The sequence below is a fragment of the Odontesthes bonariensis genome, chromosome 2, assembly GCF_027942865.1.
Source record: "Odontesthes bonariensis isolate fOdoBon6 chromosome 2, fOdoBon6.hap1, whole genome shotgun sequence".
In the NCBI taxonomy this organism is placed as follows: Eukaryota; Metazoa; Chordata; class Actinopteri; order Atheriniformes; family Atherinopsidae; genus Odontesthes; species Odontesthes bonariensis.
In genome coordinates this window covers 6,133,490-6,152,370 of record NC_134507.1, presented here as the reverse complement: position 1 = coordinate 6,152,370, position 18,881 = coordinate 6,133,490, and the positions used below count along the sequence as shown (strand labels likewise).

Here is an 18,881-nt window from a genome sequence, read left to right as displayed (position 1 = left end):
TCGAACATCAGCAACCTATTTGAATGAAAGAATTTACAGCCTTTTAACGCTTTATCCCAGCCGGCATGTCCATGTGGGGCCCATAAGGTTTAAATTGCCCTTGCGCCCCCCAAACAGCAAGTAACCAACAAGAGATAAGTTTGGTTGTCAACATTGTAAAAAAGCTGCTGTCTTACTCTACAATGACGACAAGTCTGCAGACTCACCTGCTAGCTTGCCATTCAAGTGAGGCAATGGAGTTCAGCGTTTATATAGCATATTTGGGGGGTTCTCACAATTTTAACTAATCAAGGCTAACAGTTATAGCCGTGTCGGGTGGACACTGCCCAACACAAATCAACATGCTAGGCGTATGCTGCTATTTGATGCTGCTCTTCTACATTTTTTTTGGAGTGGTGGAAAAGCATCCCCATCGTTTGCTTTCTGGTGAGACTTCAGGAGCCTGAAGGGAAAGGCTGGATCTAAAACATCTTAAAAAAAACCTTTTAGTATCTTTTCAAACTAGTTCATTTGCAGCACTAACAAAACCAGCAGGTCCCCGGTTCAGTAGCCACAAAAGTCCACATTGTGAGCTGCCCTGCATCCTTTTGCCAAGCTTTAAAACCCCACTGACGCATTACACATCACTATTCTTACGATTTCATAAGCTTAAGCCGCGCAGACTGTGTGTGCAGTGGGTCATTAATAAACCCAAAACGGGACTGATGTCATTAATGACCTTACATCCTGGTGCTAAGAGACTCAGCTGCATTGAAGCACTTTATCCTGTTGGGCAGTAAAAAAACAGAAGCTGAACGCAGGCGTCACCGCAGTTCTTACAGGCGTGGGAACTCATGGATCCCCTGTGCTAAAAGACGAGCCGAGCACATCCACAAAAAGCAAACCAAATAAATCCCAAACTGCTAATTTGTCGCAGTTTGTGGACAAGTGTCAATCGGAGAATGGCTCAAAACAATAAAATGGAACAAAGATAAGAGAATGGATTGAGTGGTGAATGGGAGAGAGAGGAGATGAGAGCGAGGCATGAAAGAATGAATGAAGTGAGAAAGGAGGATAAGGAGCAGGAGAGTGTGTTTCCCTCTCTTTCTCCTGCTAACAGCCATGTCTAATACCCGCAGCCTGGTTGTTTTGTCTGCCGCTCCAAGGTATCAGCCACAGGTCAGAAGGTAACACTCTGTTTACACGATCATTTCCTAAAGCACTCGTGGTGACCCACTGGTGTGAAAGTTGACTTTTTTCGTGGCCTTTGTGGAGGAACGAAGAATTGCAACATTAGCTACAGCTACTGGGCGTGAAAGGGGCCTGAGGATGGGGGGTCCAGAGCTTGGTAGAGGGGTGGGGGGGGTTCTCGCTGACCCTCACCCTCAGCGGGGGCCCCATTAGCCTCGTCATCATAGTTCATTCAGGCAAACAGTTACAGTGTCAGTGACATTCTCCCACAAAGACACACTCCTTTACACAGTCTATAAACATGCTTTCGCCCGGCCAATTCATTGCGCAGTGACACCCCTGAAAGAGCTTCTTCACATGGGCCGTTCTCACTGGGGTTTGGGCTGGGGCCTTCATCAGGTCTTCCAAGGGGCCACACAAAGACAGGGGTCAGACGCTAATTTATTACATGGCCCCGGACTCAGCTCCCAGGCTCCTTAAACCACCGGCACAAAGCAAACCGGCGCACATTCTCTCCTTCTGATTCTACTTCTCTCTCACATGCAAACAAGCTGTCACGGAAGAGAACAAACATGGAAAAAAAAAAGCAAGCGGCCTGGACTGAAAAGATTCCCGCAGCGAGCTATCGGCGCCGTCGGCATCTCAATCTCACAGATGACACATGTGTACTGCGACTACATACAAATCCTGCCCGCATTTGAATCTCCCTCCCTCGCTGACATCTCACCAGATGAGATTCTGTGATTGACAGCTAAACTGAGCTATAACAGACAGTCAATAAGGGATTATGAGGGTGCAACCGGGGGCCATGTCATGATCACATTGACAAGCTGACTTTCCATAAGTTGGCCAGTCAGATTGGACTTTGCACACAATGGCCAGGCTGAGCACCGTCGTCCATTGAAAGCAAATGTTGAGAATTTGGGAGAATGTTAACATTGTGAAGAATCTGCTGGTGATGTCTTTCTGAATGGGCCAAGGGTGGCCCCTGACAGGACCTTTGACACTGCATGACAACCTTACCACCATCCCACTGTTAGCCTCCCATCTCCTTAGTAACGCCCACCCCAATAAGAACGCCATGCAGGAAAGATACGAGGCCGAGGGGGAGTGAGAGCGTTACAGCGGTCACACAGAGGTTAGGGAAGAAGACTTCTCCAGCCCGAGAGTTCCGTCTAGACATTGTCAAAATGAGGAGGAAACGTCTTTACTCCGCAGAATTCTGTCTAAAATGTGTGGGGAATTGTGCTTGGGAAAGACTGAGCCTTTGGCGGATGCCTCTTTTATACCCAAGCTCGACACCCTTACCTGTCACCAATCATGTGCCGAGTGTGGAATCGTCTAGAGCCGTGTTAAAAACTCTTCTCTTTCTTTGCCTCTCTCCCAGCTTTCTTTTTGCACGTGTTGATGGCATCAAATTCTAGAGTTGTTTGACCTTTCTAAAGGCCCTGTGTTCTGGCGTTTGTCGAATCAACAGATTACAGTAAAAGAAGGTTAGTGAGTGCCTTTCGTTTTTGTGCAGATACCGCACAGAAACTCACTGGCACAAAAAAAAAAAAAAAATGTAGGTTATTTGTATTACACGTGTTAAGACATGGAGGTTGCATTGGAGATATGATTAGCATAATGCTTACATGGACATAGACACTTTAATAAATTCACTCTGGCTTTATGGCTCATCTCCCTGCGATTATCCAGTCCCCCCTCTTGCAGCTCAACATGTCTATTGGCTGGAAACTAGCTGGCCTCTCTCTGCTCTTTCAGCCCGTTGTTCTGGGAAAAGCCAAAAGGGAAACATTTAGATTGGAGGGCTCTTTGAGACGCTCTGACAGTTGACTGATGACCCTCCATAAAATGACAAAGCATCGCTGTGTGGTGGCCAGTGCGGCCCACTGCCTCCCCATGGGAAACTAATTGCTTTGAATTGTTAACGGCAACATTATTTTTCTGCCAATCATTGCTTTTCAATGCCCCGAAAATGAGCATGAAACAAGCCTTTTCAGCGGACAAAACAGTTAAATGTCCCCAATGTTGATCAAATTAACTTCAGCACTGTGACAATGGACTATATTTGTGTGAAAATAATGGCACGCCACAAAGGACGCCTTTATGCCAGGATTTCACAGTTGTAATGTAAAACTGTTCTCCCCTGAACCGGACCAGGCACTCTGAATGGAGGAAGGAAAAAGAAACAAACTCTGATACACAAAAGAGATTTCTTTAAGCAAGATAGAAAAAAAAAATAGCTGTTGGTTTTTATCTCATGCTATCATTTCGCAGGCTCATTTCCAAGCCGGGTTTCCCATCCTTTAGGTTGAAAGCAGGGGTGTTGGGCACGAAGAAGCAAAGAAGAAGCCGCATTTTTCGACATATTTCTGTCAGTTTGTTCTTTTAAAGTATCTAGGAGTATCATGTTTTTTTTCCACACGCTGCACAAAGTCTTAAACAAGGTAAAAGCCATTTGATGCAGCCTAGAGCTCGTGTGCACTTTCAAAGGACAGCCAAACAAGCAAGGGGATGCATTTCAAGCAGCGCTTTGCTTTGCTTTCCTCTCATGGAAGTGGCCCACACATCAGCGCAGGCTAAAGAGCGGTGGGTTTTTGATGTGACTCAATGGTGAAGTCTGGCTGCCTAAACGCTGCTCCTTCTCAGCATTGTTCCCCCGAGGCCTTGAAGCACTTGGGAGATAAACACTGTTTAGCAGTTAAAAGGGCCACAGAGGAAAAGGCTTATCAGATGTGTCCTCAATAGGCTGTAAGCTGCATTATTAGGCCAGGGCCCCAGATAAGGTGGAAGGTTGAAGCTCGATGCCTGGCAGCAGAGCTCCGTCCCCAGCACTGTCATGTGACCAAGCTCCTCTGCTGGCTGCCCCTTGGATCTCAGCTGGTGGTGTTTACAGCAGCCCCCCGCCTCCTCTCCCATCTCGCAATGAGAGATTATACCTCAGCGAGGGGGGGAAAGGAGAGAGCAGAGGGAGAGGAGGAGGAGGGGGGAGTTGGCTTTAGGTATTCCCCCTGTCCCTTTTCCTGCTTTGCTTCTGGGGGTAGGAGTCAGAGTTAGGACAATGGCCAAAAAGATGGTTCCCAACCAGCCGCTGAATGGGAACACTGTTGGTGGTAGCGCTTCATTCAAAGCCTAGCCCAGGCACATTGTCCTCCCAGATCGGCAGAGGAGAATGGAGTTTGCTGGTGGTTGCCAAAAGGTTAGCAGCCTCTGTGAAAGGACCTACCCATTATTCACTGCCCTTTACAGAGCCCAAGCACCCTTTGTGCTCCTCCTCCCTTCCCTCTGCACCACCAGCTTTTTCTCACTCCGGTGCTCCGGATCTGCACCCCACAGCTTCCCAAAAAGTGAGCAAGTGAGGCGCAATGCCCCCCACCATTCCCCTCCGGTACCTCATACGAGTAACATCAGGGCATGCGTTACGTACAACCATCCGACAGCCACCACCTTGGTCTCACTACGAAGCCCTCAGAACTTTCATGTGCCCTGGCCATGGAGTAGCAACAACGTTACCATCCACAACACAAAGGGGTTCACAGTGGCATTATGTCAAAGAAAAAAATGTATATAAATTAACAAACAAAAAGTGGCGCATGCACATGTATTCACCCCCAAAGTCAGAACTTTGTGGGGCCGCCTTCTGCAGCAATCCCAGCTGAAAGCTGAAAGGGTACGTCCCTCTCTGCTCGAGCTCCTTTAAGTTGCAGTGATCCAGATGGTGCACAGCGATCTTTAAGTCATGCCACAAATTAATTGGATTGAGGTGTGGGCTTTGACAAGGCCATTCCAATACATTAAAACGTTTGCCCTTAAGTCCAACAAGCATTGCTTTGGCAGGGCCACTGTCCTGCTGGAAGGTGAACCTCTGTCTAAAGTCTAAAATCTCTGGAACACTAAAAGCAGGTTTTGCTCAGGAATTTCCTTGTAATTAGCACCTTCAGATCATTCCATATATCATATATGGAATATATATATTCCATATATCCATATTGCCAGTTTTGCCCATCCATGCAGATGAAAAACGTCCCAACAGCATGATACTGCCGCCACCGTGCTTCACAGTGTTGTTCGGGTCATGAGAGATGTTGGGTTTGCTGCAGACATAGCGTTTTCCTTGCTGGCCAAAATATTTTATTTTGATTTAAGTCATTTCAATCACTTTTTACTGGCCACTCTTCTTGAAACCCAACACTGTAGAGTGAACAAGGTATAGTTGTCGTATGGACACACACACACACACCAGGGGCGGTTCTAGGGGCGGGGCCACAGGGGCATTGGCCCAATGCTGAAATGTGATTGGCCCCCTGACGTGCTCCTGTCCTGTCACTCATCTGTCTTTTGTCCAGTTCAGTTCCCGTCACAAAAACCGAAGAATAATGCTGTTTTAGAGGAGTGAAATGTACAGTAGTCACCCACATGCAACTTTGTGTATGTTTGTGAGAGAGATGTTTTGAACTGACAGTATTTGTGAAAAAGTAAAAAGGTTTTAAAAAATGAAATAAAATGCTGGATTTTCTCACATGAGGTGTGTGTTTGAGAGCATTTTGTCTATGTACAGTAAAAATGCATGTAAAATTGGTGAGGAGTTTTTTTTTTTTAATTATGTGTTTAATTAAGTGTTTGAACATGGTGTGACTGGTGAAATGTATATACAGTACCTTACAGAAACAGGGAATTGTGTGCAAGGGTTTTGGACAAATACTTGGCCCCTCTATGAACACTGTGGCACCTTACTCAGAAATATCCTAGATCCGCCACTGACACACACCAGTCTCCTTTGTGGAGCGTTCCAGCTCCCTCTGGGTTACCTTTGCATTATTGTTACCTCTGATTAACGCCCTCCTTGCCTGATCAATGAGTTTTAGTTGAAGGCCATCGCCACTCAGGTTTGTTGCGGTGCCGTTTTCTTTCCATTTTGTGCTGATGGATTTAATGGTGCTCCTTGTGATTTTCAAGGTTCAGATGTGGTTCTATAACCAAACCCTGATTTGGGCTTTCAACACCTTTGCTCCTGACCTGTTTGGAGAGCTCCTGAGTCTTCATTTGACAAACTCTGTGGCCTTTAGGAACAGGTGTATAAATACTGAAAAAACACTTAGACTGCACAAAAGTGGACCTTATTTAAATTCTTTTTTTTTTTTAACTTTTGAGGGTAATTGCAACAGATCATTTGGGGGCAAATGGAGTATATGCACATCCCTCCTTTCATTTTTCAATTTTTTTCAATTTCTTAAACGTTTGTTTGTTTTTACCATTTCCCCTTTTTTTATATGACCCCCACCCACCCCCAAAAAAACCCATCTATTTAAATTACTGGTTGTAAAACATGTTGAAAGCTAAGGAAATATATTAAAAACACTTAAATGCAAGGGAGAAAAAGGGTCCTTTCAAAACTTCATGATGTCTGTAAATCCATATGTTACAATGCAATAAAAAATGGCAAAAAGCTGCTATATTCTTAAACCACTCCCCCTTCCCTGTCCATTAAAAGGCAGAGCCTTCTTTCATTAAATTAACAATGAAGTACAAGTAAAATATGACCTCGAAAAGATGACTCTACAAAGCGCATCATAATTCAGGCGGATCAGAGCGCCTGGTGATGTATTCCGCCCCACATATGCATGTGCGTAGTTATTCAAAGTGGGAGCTGTGTCACGCATGTATTGAATGGGAGGTCACCTGCAGCGAGCCTGCTGCTCTGCTTTCATTCTGCGTTAGCGTGGCCAGGTGGGGAGCAGGGGTTGCACTGTGCACTCTATCATCCCGCTCCACTGCAAATGGATAGCCCATAAATCACATTAGCATAGCCTAAGAGTGGACAGTGTGGCCTGTTGAATAGAAGCTGGCTTTCCTCAGAGTGAGGAAAACATCAGCATTGGTATTAGAATTCCTAGACCGAGGACAGCAGATTATGATAATCAATCCCGAAATTAAAAATGAAAGGGGTCCGAACTCTACAGAGCTGGAAGGCGCTTTGTCAGTAAGAAGGCCATCGAATTAGGGTCCATCAACTGGAGAACAACAACCGTTACTTAAGTTTTATTCAAACTGATAAAGAACAGCTCATTTTTTTTGCCTCATATCGTGACAACATGGACGGTGTTTTTTTAACACTTCTGAGGCAAAACGTATACTTGCTTTTAATGTTTGCGACGGCTGCCTCGAGTAGAAGCTCTGGTTCGCACATCCCCTGAAATTAACGGCACAGGTTGCACAACATGCAATTTAGAGATGACCCGTGGAGGCAGCGAGGGAGCAAACGGGACAGGACATCTGGAATCCTTGATGTCTGGGCTTTTAATACTATGATGCCACAAATCTAAACATCAACGAAATGCCCAATTATTTTTATAATCTCCATATCCCGCAAATGTGCTTCTGAACAATTCCAGTGCGCAGGTGTGCGCCCAAAAAGGAATCCTCTGGTAACCCAGAGTACACAGCAGAGTACACAGCAGAGTACACAGCAGAGTACACAGCAAAGTACACAGCAGAGTACACAGCAGAGTACGCAGGGGAGGGTCACGCCACAGAAAATAAGAGGGAAAAGTTGCAAAGAGGGAAACAGATAAGAGGGACTTGGGAGTTCACGGACCGTGTAGTGAGTAAGATCCCCTATTTCTCCAGACAGATGTAATCCCATTGCTCTCAAACTCAATCCATCACAAACCTTCTCTGCTGCATCTCTCTCAATATCATTATTTGGAGTTTGGCTTCTTTCTGATTCTGTTTGTTCATACAAATTTTTTTACCCGACGATGATGGAACGAATCAAATCTGTTCCGTGTGGTTGAGAATAAAATGTTACGGATCGAATTAATGCAGATTTTTTTTTTTTTTTTCTACAGTTTCTGCGCCTGAAACTCATCAAGAACACAGGCGACACACATAGAAACAGCAATGAGAGAGCTGGTGGGTACCTGTCTAAAACGTAACCCAGGGCCTTCTGTCTGGTCCCAGAGTAGACCGAAGGACTTCTCTCCCAGGCCACAAGGTTGGAAGCATCGTGGAAAAGGTGAATGTTGACCAGATCAAAGGCACTGTGGAGAAAAATGCTCTTTATGAATTAACGTCTTCCAGAACATCAAAAGCACAGCATGAGGTACAAATCTCTGAAATCTTATGAAATGAACATCTGGTAAGGCACTGCTTAAACATTATTGTCCATCTTGAAAGTTTAAGGATATCAATCGAGTCTAACGACTTTCTTAACCCACGGCCCTTTAGCACAGCATTTGGATAAGAATGTCACTACAGACTCTAATTGGCTTTCTTTCAGAAGACAGCTCAATGTACAGTGATGAACACCTCCCCTGCTGATCCTATCAATCTGAGCCGTTTTGTGAGCGCGGCGCTCAGCAGGGCGACTCGGAGGGATTGATCTCATCTCATGGGGTTTATTCTGCAGTGACATCCTGGACAAATGAAAACATGCACGCCTTAGCCTATCCGTGTCTACCCCGTCTCTGATCTGATCTCCTATTCTTCCCCAGCCGCGCTCTCCCCGCCGCTCTTGTCAAACGTCATGCCCCTATTAAATGCTTACCGTTTCAGCTCTTTAGTTCTCATGTCATCCCTCTATTAGATTACTATCCCCGTCTTGCGCCCCCTCAGCCGCCCGCTCCTCCCCTCATCCCCCCCAGCCCTGCTCACTGGAGGGAGCGTTTCTATTTCTCCCACGCAGGTTCAATTGCATCTAATGTTTTTTGTCATCTGTCATATGCAGCTGCTTGACTAACGTGATTAGATCAAATCAAATCCCTGCCCTCACAGGGTAAAGCTATGTAAGCCACTACTCTCAGTCTGCGCTGTCAGTGATAACCGGCACCCAGCTTGACTGACATGGTTACATCTCCCCGTCTCGAATCCCATTGATACAGCTGCAATGATTTGAGATTGAACAGCGATGAGGTGGGATGTGTCAATGTGGAGGCCTGTTCATGAAACTCACCAGTCAGCCAGGGCCCATCGGGTTCTGATGAATCCCTTTCTGGACCACTTGCACTGCAGAACAGAGAGAGACTCAATTTAGCATGACAACAGTAGAATTTCATATCGGCAGGAATTCACCAAAAAAAAAAAAAGGGCACTCGGAAGCTATAAAATGTCAAATGTTGTACAGTCCGGAGGCAGTTTCCATCACCGAGGAGCAGGACTTCAGTTTAAAATGTTCCAATGCCACACTAAAAACACTTTATTAAATTTAGATACAGAAAGACACACACTGGAAAGTAAGCACATGTGGCACAAATCAATTTTTATGCATAATCTCGAGGTACCATTTCACCACCCTTCAGTGAGAGTTTGTCTACTTTTTTTTGATCTTCAACACTTACAATCCTTAACCACTAGATACAATTTATTTGACCACCAACCTATGCATCCATCAGTAAGATTACATCACTAATAAATTGGATAAAATCATCATACTCCAACTTATCAGCTCCCAAAAGTACTATTTTTATAGTACTTTATAGTTGGAAAAGTTGGTCAATACAGTAAAAGAGAAGGTAACAGAAAAGCCTTCATGATATAAAATCTTTAAAAAAAACAACTGCAGGCAGTTCAAAAGGCACCAGAGTTTAGGTCGGGCTTCATAATACTTTATACTTTATAGTACATGGACTTTTTCTTTGTAAGCAGCCAAGTTTCTATATCCTAGCAAAGCAAATCTAAAATGATCTTTTGAAAAGCCTAAAAAAAAAAAAAAAAAAAATCAAACACATTTCCATTGACTCATTTAAAGTGAATAAATTAGCCTGAGAAGTGTGGCCGTATAGTCTACGTTGCTAGTAGCTGTAATACAGTAGAAAAAGTAGTTGTCATGGAAACAAACCTCCAGGAGGTTTGTTTTAGGTCTAATATCTGACATCTTAACAATCTACTTTTCACTGAATACATCATCAGTACAACCCCAAAGTTTTTTTAACATTAGCCACTAAATAGAAAAATAGATATGTAGCTGCAGAGAAGTCCAGAGCTTATTGAGATGATGTGATGGACCAACTATGGTGGACATCCACAAGAGGAAAATGGAGAGAGCTCTTCCACAGGAATTCTGGAGAATATCTGGAATTCATCACATCTCAAATGACAGGGGTTAGTCAAATTAGTTTATTGCCTGCCTACTCGGACTGGAAACAGCCGGTGAGTCACTTTATTTCAATCTTTGACGCAATTCCCCAACGTTGTTTGCATTCCCCCTAATGATCAAACGCACACCCATAAAACCCAAATCAAATGGAACAGAAACCACGATGTCAATCTACCGAAAACACTATTAAAGATAATATGATTTGAAAAGGAATTTTTTTTGCAATTAGGAACAACAAAAAAAAAAAAAAAAAAATCGAAGAAATGAGTGACTGAGTGCAGTTCCTTTTTTTCGCTGAAGTTTTTGATGCTAAAGAGCACATCGTCAGTGTTCTCTATCACAAGTGAAAAATAAAAATCCAATGGGCTTTTGCCTTAATTCCCTTAAATGCAAGAAAAACAAGAAACAATGATCGCCGCGCTCCGCGTTTTTTGCTGGAAGAACGTTTTAAGTGCGAAAGAGGGCAGGATGTATCGTTTTAGCGGCTCAGAGCGGTCACCTGGTATGATCCCAGCTTGATCAGCTCTCGCCAGCGTTGAGTCGGTGAGAGCTGATCAAACAGCTGCATCGTTCTCAAACAGCACATGATCAAACAGCACATGATCTTTCTCAAACAGCACATGATTCACCATGAAGCTGGTTATTAAATGAGAGACAAATTGATGCTGCGAGTGTTCTCATTCTGAATAGATAAATACGTCTCTTTCCCACAACCGCTTTCTTTTTCTGTCTATCTCTCTGTGATACTCCTAATGGGGAGTTAACTGCAGTGATAAATAAACTAATTATGGGCCAGGTCACATAATTACAAATTGACTAATTTCATTTAAAAAACTCAGATGCAAATTAAAGGGCTAAGAGGTATTTGATTGCGCCTCACATCCTTCAATCTGCATTAGTACAAGATTAACTGTATCAAATTGAATTACATTAGCATACTTGAATTAATCCATACTGCCTCGGCAGGATGTATGGGCCCAATTATAACTCGCTGCCCCAATATTTTTGATTCTGAAAGGAGCAAATGGAATTGGATATGAGCGCCACGCTCAAGGGAAACAGATTGAGCTTACACTTAGGAGGTGAATATGTTAAAAAGACAAACACCAGCAACAAGGACTGAGTAACTGAGACTGTTAATCACGGGCCAAAATGTATGGGAGCGCATGTCCTCTGAATAACACATATTAGTCTGTTGCATGAGGAGTCCATTAGCGTGCTGCATGTGTGTGTCACTGCAGAGCTGAGGAAAGAAAGTCTTAAGAGTATGAGGGGATGAGGAGGGACAAGATGAAGAGGGAGAGCTGCGGGGGGGGCTGAGAGGGGTGAACTTGCTCAGGGCCCATGCAGCATCTGACTGCCGCCAGAGACGTTTAATCTCGATTTAATTTAAAGAGCCATTAACTACAATCACAGCATTAAAATCCATCACTTTCTTGACACCTGGCCCCAGATTACCCCATTTCCTCCACATATGACTGATTGACCCCCTGTTTCACCGCTGGCTCGTAAACACGCTCACATCACCCACACGGGGTAAACACTCTCAGCCTTTTTGGCGTATCCTTCACGTTGGTGCAAAAGAAAGAAAAAGGAACATCTTCCCCTCAGTGGAAGTCATTTTCTTTTGTGACAGGAGTCCGGTTATGATGATTATCTCAAACAATTAATCAAGGACTCTTCGGAGGAAGGAGTCCTGCTCCACTGGTTGACATGATGACATCATGATGTGGATGCTCGGGCTGATATTGGAGCAGGGATGATGACACAGAGGCTGTCCACCCCCATTTAATCTCCCGCTGAAACATCATCATCGCCCCTCCCTCCGAGCGCGCGCACACGGACACGCAGACGTGTTAGAATCTAAGACTGTCACCGGTAAACTGGAGGACCAATCATAAATCTCTAGTTCTGAATAAAAAAAATTCAAAAAAACCATCTTAGAATGAAATAACGTTCTCATCATGGCGCGAGTTGAGGGGCAACGGTGAGGCCAGATAGCTCAGGGTGACATTGGCTGAATTTCCACAGGTCACCGCCGGCGTCTCCACCTGTGACAGTGATGAACGGCGGCTGCGGGGGGGGGGGGGGGCACAGACAAACAGACAGATGGGCGACTGTACGTGGAAAGCGTTACGTTCCCTTCAAACTACAGCATCAAAGGTTCACGCTTCCATTCGTGACAAAAAAACAAGTCCCAACCCCCAGAAACACCTGAAACGACTGTTTCCCGCTCCATCCCGTTTGATTCTTTGACCTTTCGTGTATTTCAGCTCAAAGTCCGACCCCCATAAATAATGTCGCGGCGGGGTGATGTTCAGAGAAGGCAGGAGGGGGGTGATAGAAAAGTGCAAAACAGGGAGGATGGGAGGGGGGGGTTACACAAAAGCCCCGTGACAAAATGCACTGCGAGTAATAAGTAATACACACCAACGCTGATTGATCTGAGCCCCAGCAGACAGTCACATTTATCTTTATTTCATCTTCTACTACAATGGGGAGGGGGGGCATCGAACAACAAGAGGGCATCACACGGGGGGGGGGTTTACGTGAGCACGCAGCCAAAAAGCGAGTTCCGTTCCACTTTAGAGTTTAGCTGCAGCCCACGCGCAGAAATGAGTGGGGAAAGCCTTCATTTAGCTTTCATCTCAACATTAGCTGCTCATTTATGAGCTCCTTGCAGTCTCATGGATCACGCCTGTCACCGGCAACAGCATCTGTGTCACAGGTGTCTTGTCTGGTGATAAATGCAGAGAGCATTTTACAAGCAATGCCAGTTTAAATGACTTCATCTCCTTAACGCACGCAGCGCTTCTATGAATCACGCGTGGCGTTAAATCAGCGGTGGAAGAAAACATGCAGGAAGTTAACTTTCATCCAGGGCAGAAACTTGAGAGTAATCGCGGGCAGCGCTACAGAGCTAACCGTGGAGGGGGCACTAAAAGGGTATGAGAAGTCAGTGCCTTTATGGACATGCTGATGGTGCCAAACAACAAATACAAACTCATGTGGATGTTGATCTACAGCTTGTCTGCCATTTTCTTCCTTCTCTTCGTCTGTTTTTTTTTTTTTTGTTCCCGTGCCTGCGTAAAACAATCAATACCAAAGGCACATTAAGGTCTGGGCCGTATACTTTATTTATATTAGGCAATGACAAATCCTTATGATGCAATGGCTTTTTGGAGGCATGTAGCCCTGCGCCAAACAAATAAATGCATTAATTCCCACTGGGAAGGTGGAGAGATTGACGGAACAACGGGAAACGACAAGCCGCCAAATCCATCACGGAGACCTCTCAAAAGAAAAGCGCCCACAATTTTGTCCACTTCCCCCTTATTCGGCATTTCAATTAATGCCCTTGCTTCTCTCCCCTTTACTCGCAGCTATAACTCAAGGCAAGGTTATGGAAAGACCGGATGTTTAGCATATGGAGAGCTCGTCACTGAAATCAGATTTAAACCGGGAGGGAAAAACGGCCACAAGACGAGTGTGGGAATGTGACTCAACTGGACAAATGTTTTATCATAGGCGAAAGACGCTTGTGAAAGCTGGAAAAACCAGTTATATACTTAAGTAAAAGTGGCACAATTAAGTTTGTTTTCTTTTGCTGTATCGCCTTGATTCAACATATGTCGAAAGATGACAAAATGAAACTTCCTGGTCTCGTTTTTCGTCTAATTGCAAAAATAACTCAATAATTAATGAAGTTGCAAAGCTACTCGCACAGAGCATTGTGAGGATTTTAGCTTCACATTACTACGCCACACACAAGTGGACTGAAAGCTACCCGATGGCATTTTGTTTGGAGGTCTAAACACGCCAGCCTTCCTGTGATGATGTCATGAGCAGTGACACGTTATGAATGGAAGGCCGTGAAGGTAAGGCTCGAGCATCTGTCCCTCCGGCCACCTGAGCTGTCCCCTCTTTTCACGCTTCTCACGGCTCAGGCGGCGCGATCCAGAACCAAAAGAGCGGCTTTCAGAGTCCACGTGGCGTCCTGTCTGGTCCAAGATCCCCGAGTAATAGGATTCCTCAAAGCTGCAGATGGATGGCAAATCTAGGCGGTTTCATCTACTAAAAGAGGGCATAAATCACTAGCAGAGGAAGCGGGGACGAGGCAGGGGTTATCACCAGTCTGCCTCCCTCATGAGAGCTTTGCATTAAAGCATTAGTGAAATTAATTCATCTTTCATAAGAGGTTTGAGCAGTATCTGTGATCTATGATAACAACCAATTTCTCACTACGGAGGGGCCGGAGGAGGAGGGATGGAGGCAGGGGGGAGAGAAAAAAAAAAGAAAAAAAATACTCTGCGACCCTGATAGACTACACAAATCTGCTCTTTTTAAATGGGCTAACATTATCTGGAGTGCTGCTCTCTGGAGCATCATCCCAGATTCATACCCCGGCCGGGAAAGAGGCATATATCACCGGGCAAAACTTTTCTCATCTGGTCTGCCCCGCACACACACCTCCTTTCTCTCTCCATCACTCCCCTCATCCTTCTCGCCCCCCCGGCGCGCCGTGCCAGCTCTGTTTTGTGGTTTTTCCCTCGCCTGCCTGTTAAATGCAGAACAATGCTTCGCCCCAATCATTTTAAATGGCTTTGCGCCTTAATCAGTGTAATTGGTTTTAGATCAACTGTGGAGCTGGAGAGTGGGAAAACCTGAAGCCGTTTGGTGGGGCTCGGGGTATGCAGAGAGATCGGGGAGTGTGTGTTTGCGTGTTGGGAGATGGCGCGGGTGGAGGGGGGGGGGGTCCTGCAGTGTGTGAAAGAGACGGAAATTGGGGGGAAGTGTGTGAAGGGGCCGTATCCATCTGTTTTGCATATATTTGCGGAGGCGGCCGCCAGAGCATGGTTGACAGATGAGTGGGGAGTGCGGGGATGACACACGGGCGGCCGTGCTCTTTATTACTATATCAGCACGGCTACGCTCGGCGCTCAGCTCCCGTCTGAACCAAACCCAGGAAGCTGAACACAGCGGAGTGAGCAGAGAGCTGCTGCGCGGGACACGGGGGGGAAACACGACGAGGACGCTCGCTTTCGTGATTCTATTTTCTTTTTTCTTTTTTTTGTGGGACCGATTCGACTTCGGATCGAGCACGCTTCAGCTGCAAGAAAGAAAAAGAAGAAAAAAAAGAACCGCGACTGTGAAACAAAAGAAAAAAAAGATGCAAAGAAAAAAGCAATGAGGCGGGAGAGTCAGCTTCATAATCACTGAAGTCGGGCAGTGCAGATGCTTAAAACAAGAGGGGAAAACTTATTTCAGGATTAATCAAATTGATTGGGTGCTTTAATGGAGAAGCATTGCACACAATGTGAAAGTCGTGTCCCATTAGCGGCTCTCGCTGTCATGTCTCAGCAGAAAGCTGGAACAGGTCACACAAAGTGTGTTCACTGCAAAAACCCACCTCGGGAAAGTAGTCCTGTGGAAACTTCTCCTTCTCCAGTGTGGGGGTGGTTTCTAGTGTCTCTGAGCAGGTCTCCTTCCCCACCACCTTCTTGAATTTCTTGGCTAAAAGGGGGGACGGAGAGAGAGAAGGGGGGAGGGAGGGAGGGGGAGAAAAACATACATGGTCACAAATACAGTCGGTCAATTCTTGGAGACTCGATGTGAGTCTGAATCCCACAACTGCAGTGACAGCTCAAGTGACTTGAACTCCCTCTCAGACAACTGCACCACCTGCTGGTCAGAATGAGGAACTGCAGCGGGAGCATGAGAAGTGAAGACGCTGTTAACGGTGCCTTCCATGCAAAAACTCCTCTTGTGTCTACTCTCCACTAAACTAACACTTTTATGGTGGATTATTCCTGATAAAATGCTGGTTAGCGATATTAAGGAAGCTATATCTAATACCCAATAGAAATATAAAGTTTGATTGGGTCTGTTTTAATAAAACTGCCTCGACTGTCCGTGGGAATTCGAAGCCCGTATAAAGAGCCGAAGTTAAGAGTTAAGAACTGATGGAATGGGTGAGAACTTGTGGGAATCAGGGAGACTCCGACATGTCACAACAATATCAAGCACATTTCCTGTCTTCGGTTTAGATTCATATACAAAGTTTCATACGAGATTTATTTCTCACAAACCTGCAAACTCTCTCTTAATGAGTATCCGACCGGTGTTTCCCACAGAGAACATTCGGTCACGTCGCGGTGGGAAACGCACACACGTGACTGTAACTAAACGGATGTTGTCTGAAATCCATTTAGCCGCTTCAGTTTTACACTCCGGGTGCTTTTGAATGGATTTGCTGATGAGAAAACATCCACAAAGTGCAAAGCAATTGCAGCAATTGATTAAAATTTTGCATTATAAATAAGTTCCTTAAAGGACAGTACTGTGAGAAAGTCTTGATCCAAGCCTCATTTCTTCATACACTGCCGGGGGAAATAGGTCAGTATTTGGTGTGAGCACCTTTATCCTTCAACAGCCTGAACCCTCTGAAACAAAGCTCTGTCGTAATTTCTTTAAGCAGTCCGCAGGAATAGTTCTCCAGGCTTCTTGAAGGACATTTCAAAGCCCCTATTTTGGATGTGGGCTGCCTTTTGTTCCGTTCTCTGCCAAGATGATCCCACAATGCTTCGATAATGTTGAGGCCCGGGCTCTGGGGAGGATTCATCGCTCTGTAAAGCCTGTTGCCACTGATTTTCAGTCCACTTCTTGTGTCATTTGGCACAGCTCAGCCTTTTTTTTCCCTATGTCTTCTTGAGCCACCCTTCCATGGAGACCATTTCTGACGAGGCTACAGTCGATGGATCAGCTGAAGGTCCAGATGCATCTCTCAGGTCCTGTGTCAGGTCTTTGCTGGTCTTTCCAAAGGACATCACTTTCAGATATTGTTCGCCTGCTCTAGATAGTGTTTTTTTCTTTTAGGCCTGAAAAGATGCAAACTATCCCTTTAAGTATCACCTTCCTGGTGCAAAAATACTATTTTCTCTTTGTCAAACGGTGTTATCTCCATCTTCAGCATCTTTTCATCCGTGTTGTCGGTTTACATTTCAAGTTGTCCGCACTGCCTCATCCCTCGACTTGGGGGCCTTTTTTTTTTTTAATGCTTGAATGATCCAGAGCTTGGTGTTAAGTGGCTCAACAAGTCAAAAAATATTCCTCTAAAAAATGGTCAGGTACAAAGACTGGACTGAAAAAAAGAGTGAAAAAGCAGATAATGTTCAAAGGAAAAACTTCAAGGCATTCAGAAAGCCTTCAGAACTATTGCTCAAAACCACTTTAAGAGGTTACAAGAAAGTCTGGAAGCAAAAATATGAAGAATTGAGGGATGGCTCAAGATTATTACACAGTACTGCGTGTGTGTGTGTGTGTGTGTATGTGTGTGTGTGTGTGTGTGTGTGTGTGGGTGTGTGCGTGTGTGTGTGCGCGCATGTAGAGCGGTCATCTCCCCTTTGACCCCTCCCCTGCCTTTGTCCTGTCCTTCACTGGGGTAACTGGTGCTGATGCTGACTGGGTGTCTAATAGGAAGCGAGGCGCCTCCACATCTATATCTTCCCTTTAATTAGCGCGGCCGTCGGACCCCGGGGCCCTCTGACACCGCGGGCTGATGAGACCGCTGTAACTGTCCAATAACTTGCCGCAAACCATTACTGTGGGCCCCGAAATCATATGAATTAAATCCTAATATTAATAAGCATTACCATTCGCGCCCGCTTCCTTCACATTAGCCCCAGAGCCAATCTCAGCACGCTGGTTTTGATGGAAGCAGGAATAGCCAGCAAACAGCGTGTGTGTGTGTGTGTGTGTGTGTGTGTGTGTGTGTGTGCGTGTGTGTGCGTGTGTGTGGGCGTGTGTGTGTGAGGGGGATACAGGGACCACCATATGAGGATCTCATCTCACGATAGTGGGGATGATGTAGTGTGTGTCTGTGTAGTGGAACAGAGTCTCACCTTTGAAATCAAACTGGTGGATGTTTTTCAAAGAATCGTGGATAAAGTAGAAACTTCCAAGAGCCTGCAAGGAGAAAAAGACTTTGTGAGATTTTGGGGACAGGAAGGCATTTACTCAAGATGACAAATCAAGACGACATTTTCCCGTTTTAGAGGCTCCGTTTTTCCAAAAACGGTCTCCAAACCTTGTTCACGGCTGATTCGGCCTGCAGAATTCCTGACTTCTAAACTGGCCTCAAAAGCAGAGTCTCGCTCTTTCAGACACTCAGGCAGCACACTCCACAAACACTACACACCGTGGGCTACACAACAACAGGTGCACCGTGCTCTCAGTACAGTACACTCACAGCCCTTTGCCGGAGTCCTCTAATGTGACGAGTCAACAATTTAAGCTTTCAAAGGACACATTCAGATGGACTTTTCAATGAGCAAAGATCGACTTCAATAGGCTTAAAATCTTAATTTTCCCTGCGAACAATCAGGAAACTTTCCCAGTCTGTGGACAAGCCAATCAAAGTCTGTGGGAAGGAGTGAGAGTCGTGCAGAGGGGGATTTGATGCGGTTCACAGTCCACTACACTGCTTTCTGTTGGCCTCTTTACATTTAGGGCAAATGGAGGCAAAGCTCAAGCTCAATCCCCTGTGTCTTTGAGATAGCAGACCTTTGGCTGAGGATAATTCTCCGTCTCTGTTCTCTTCTCAAAGAGCAAAGCG

General features: G+C 45.3%; 1 protein-coding gene across 3 annotated transcripts in view; it reads right to left on the bottom strand.

The window, feature by feature from the left end:
* Nucleotides 1–18,881, bottom strand: part of inpp5a (inositol polyphosphate-5-phosphatase A) — a 157,308-nt gene that overhangs the window by 46,057 nt on the left and 92,370 nt on the right. For all 3 annotated transcript variants that reach the window (XM_075474657.1, XM_075474656.1, XM_075474658.1), the window contains exons 5-8: nt 18,169–18,232; nt 15,678–15,781; nt 9,125–9,177; nt 8,094–8,213 (exon numbers count right to left, since the gene is read on the bottom strand). In XM_075474657.1, coding sequence (XP_075330772.1) covers nt 8,094–8,213; nt 9,125–9,177; nt 15,678–15,781; nt 18,169–18,232 — 341 coding nt within the window. The remainder of the gene's footprint in view (nt 1–8,093; nt 8,214–9,124; nt 9,178–15,677; nt 15,782–18,168; nt 18,233–18,881) is intronic.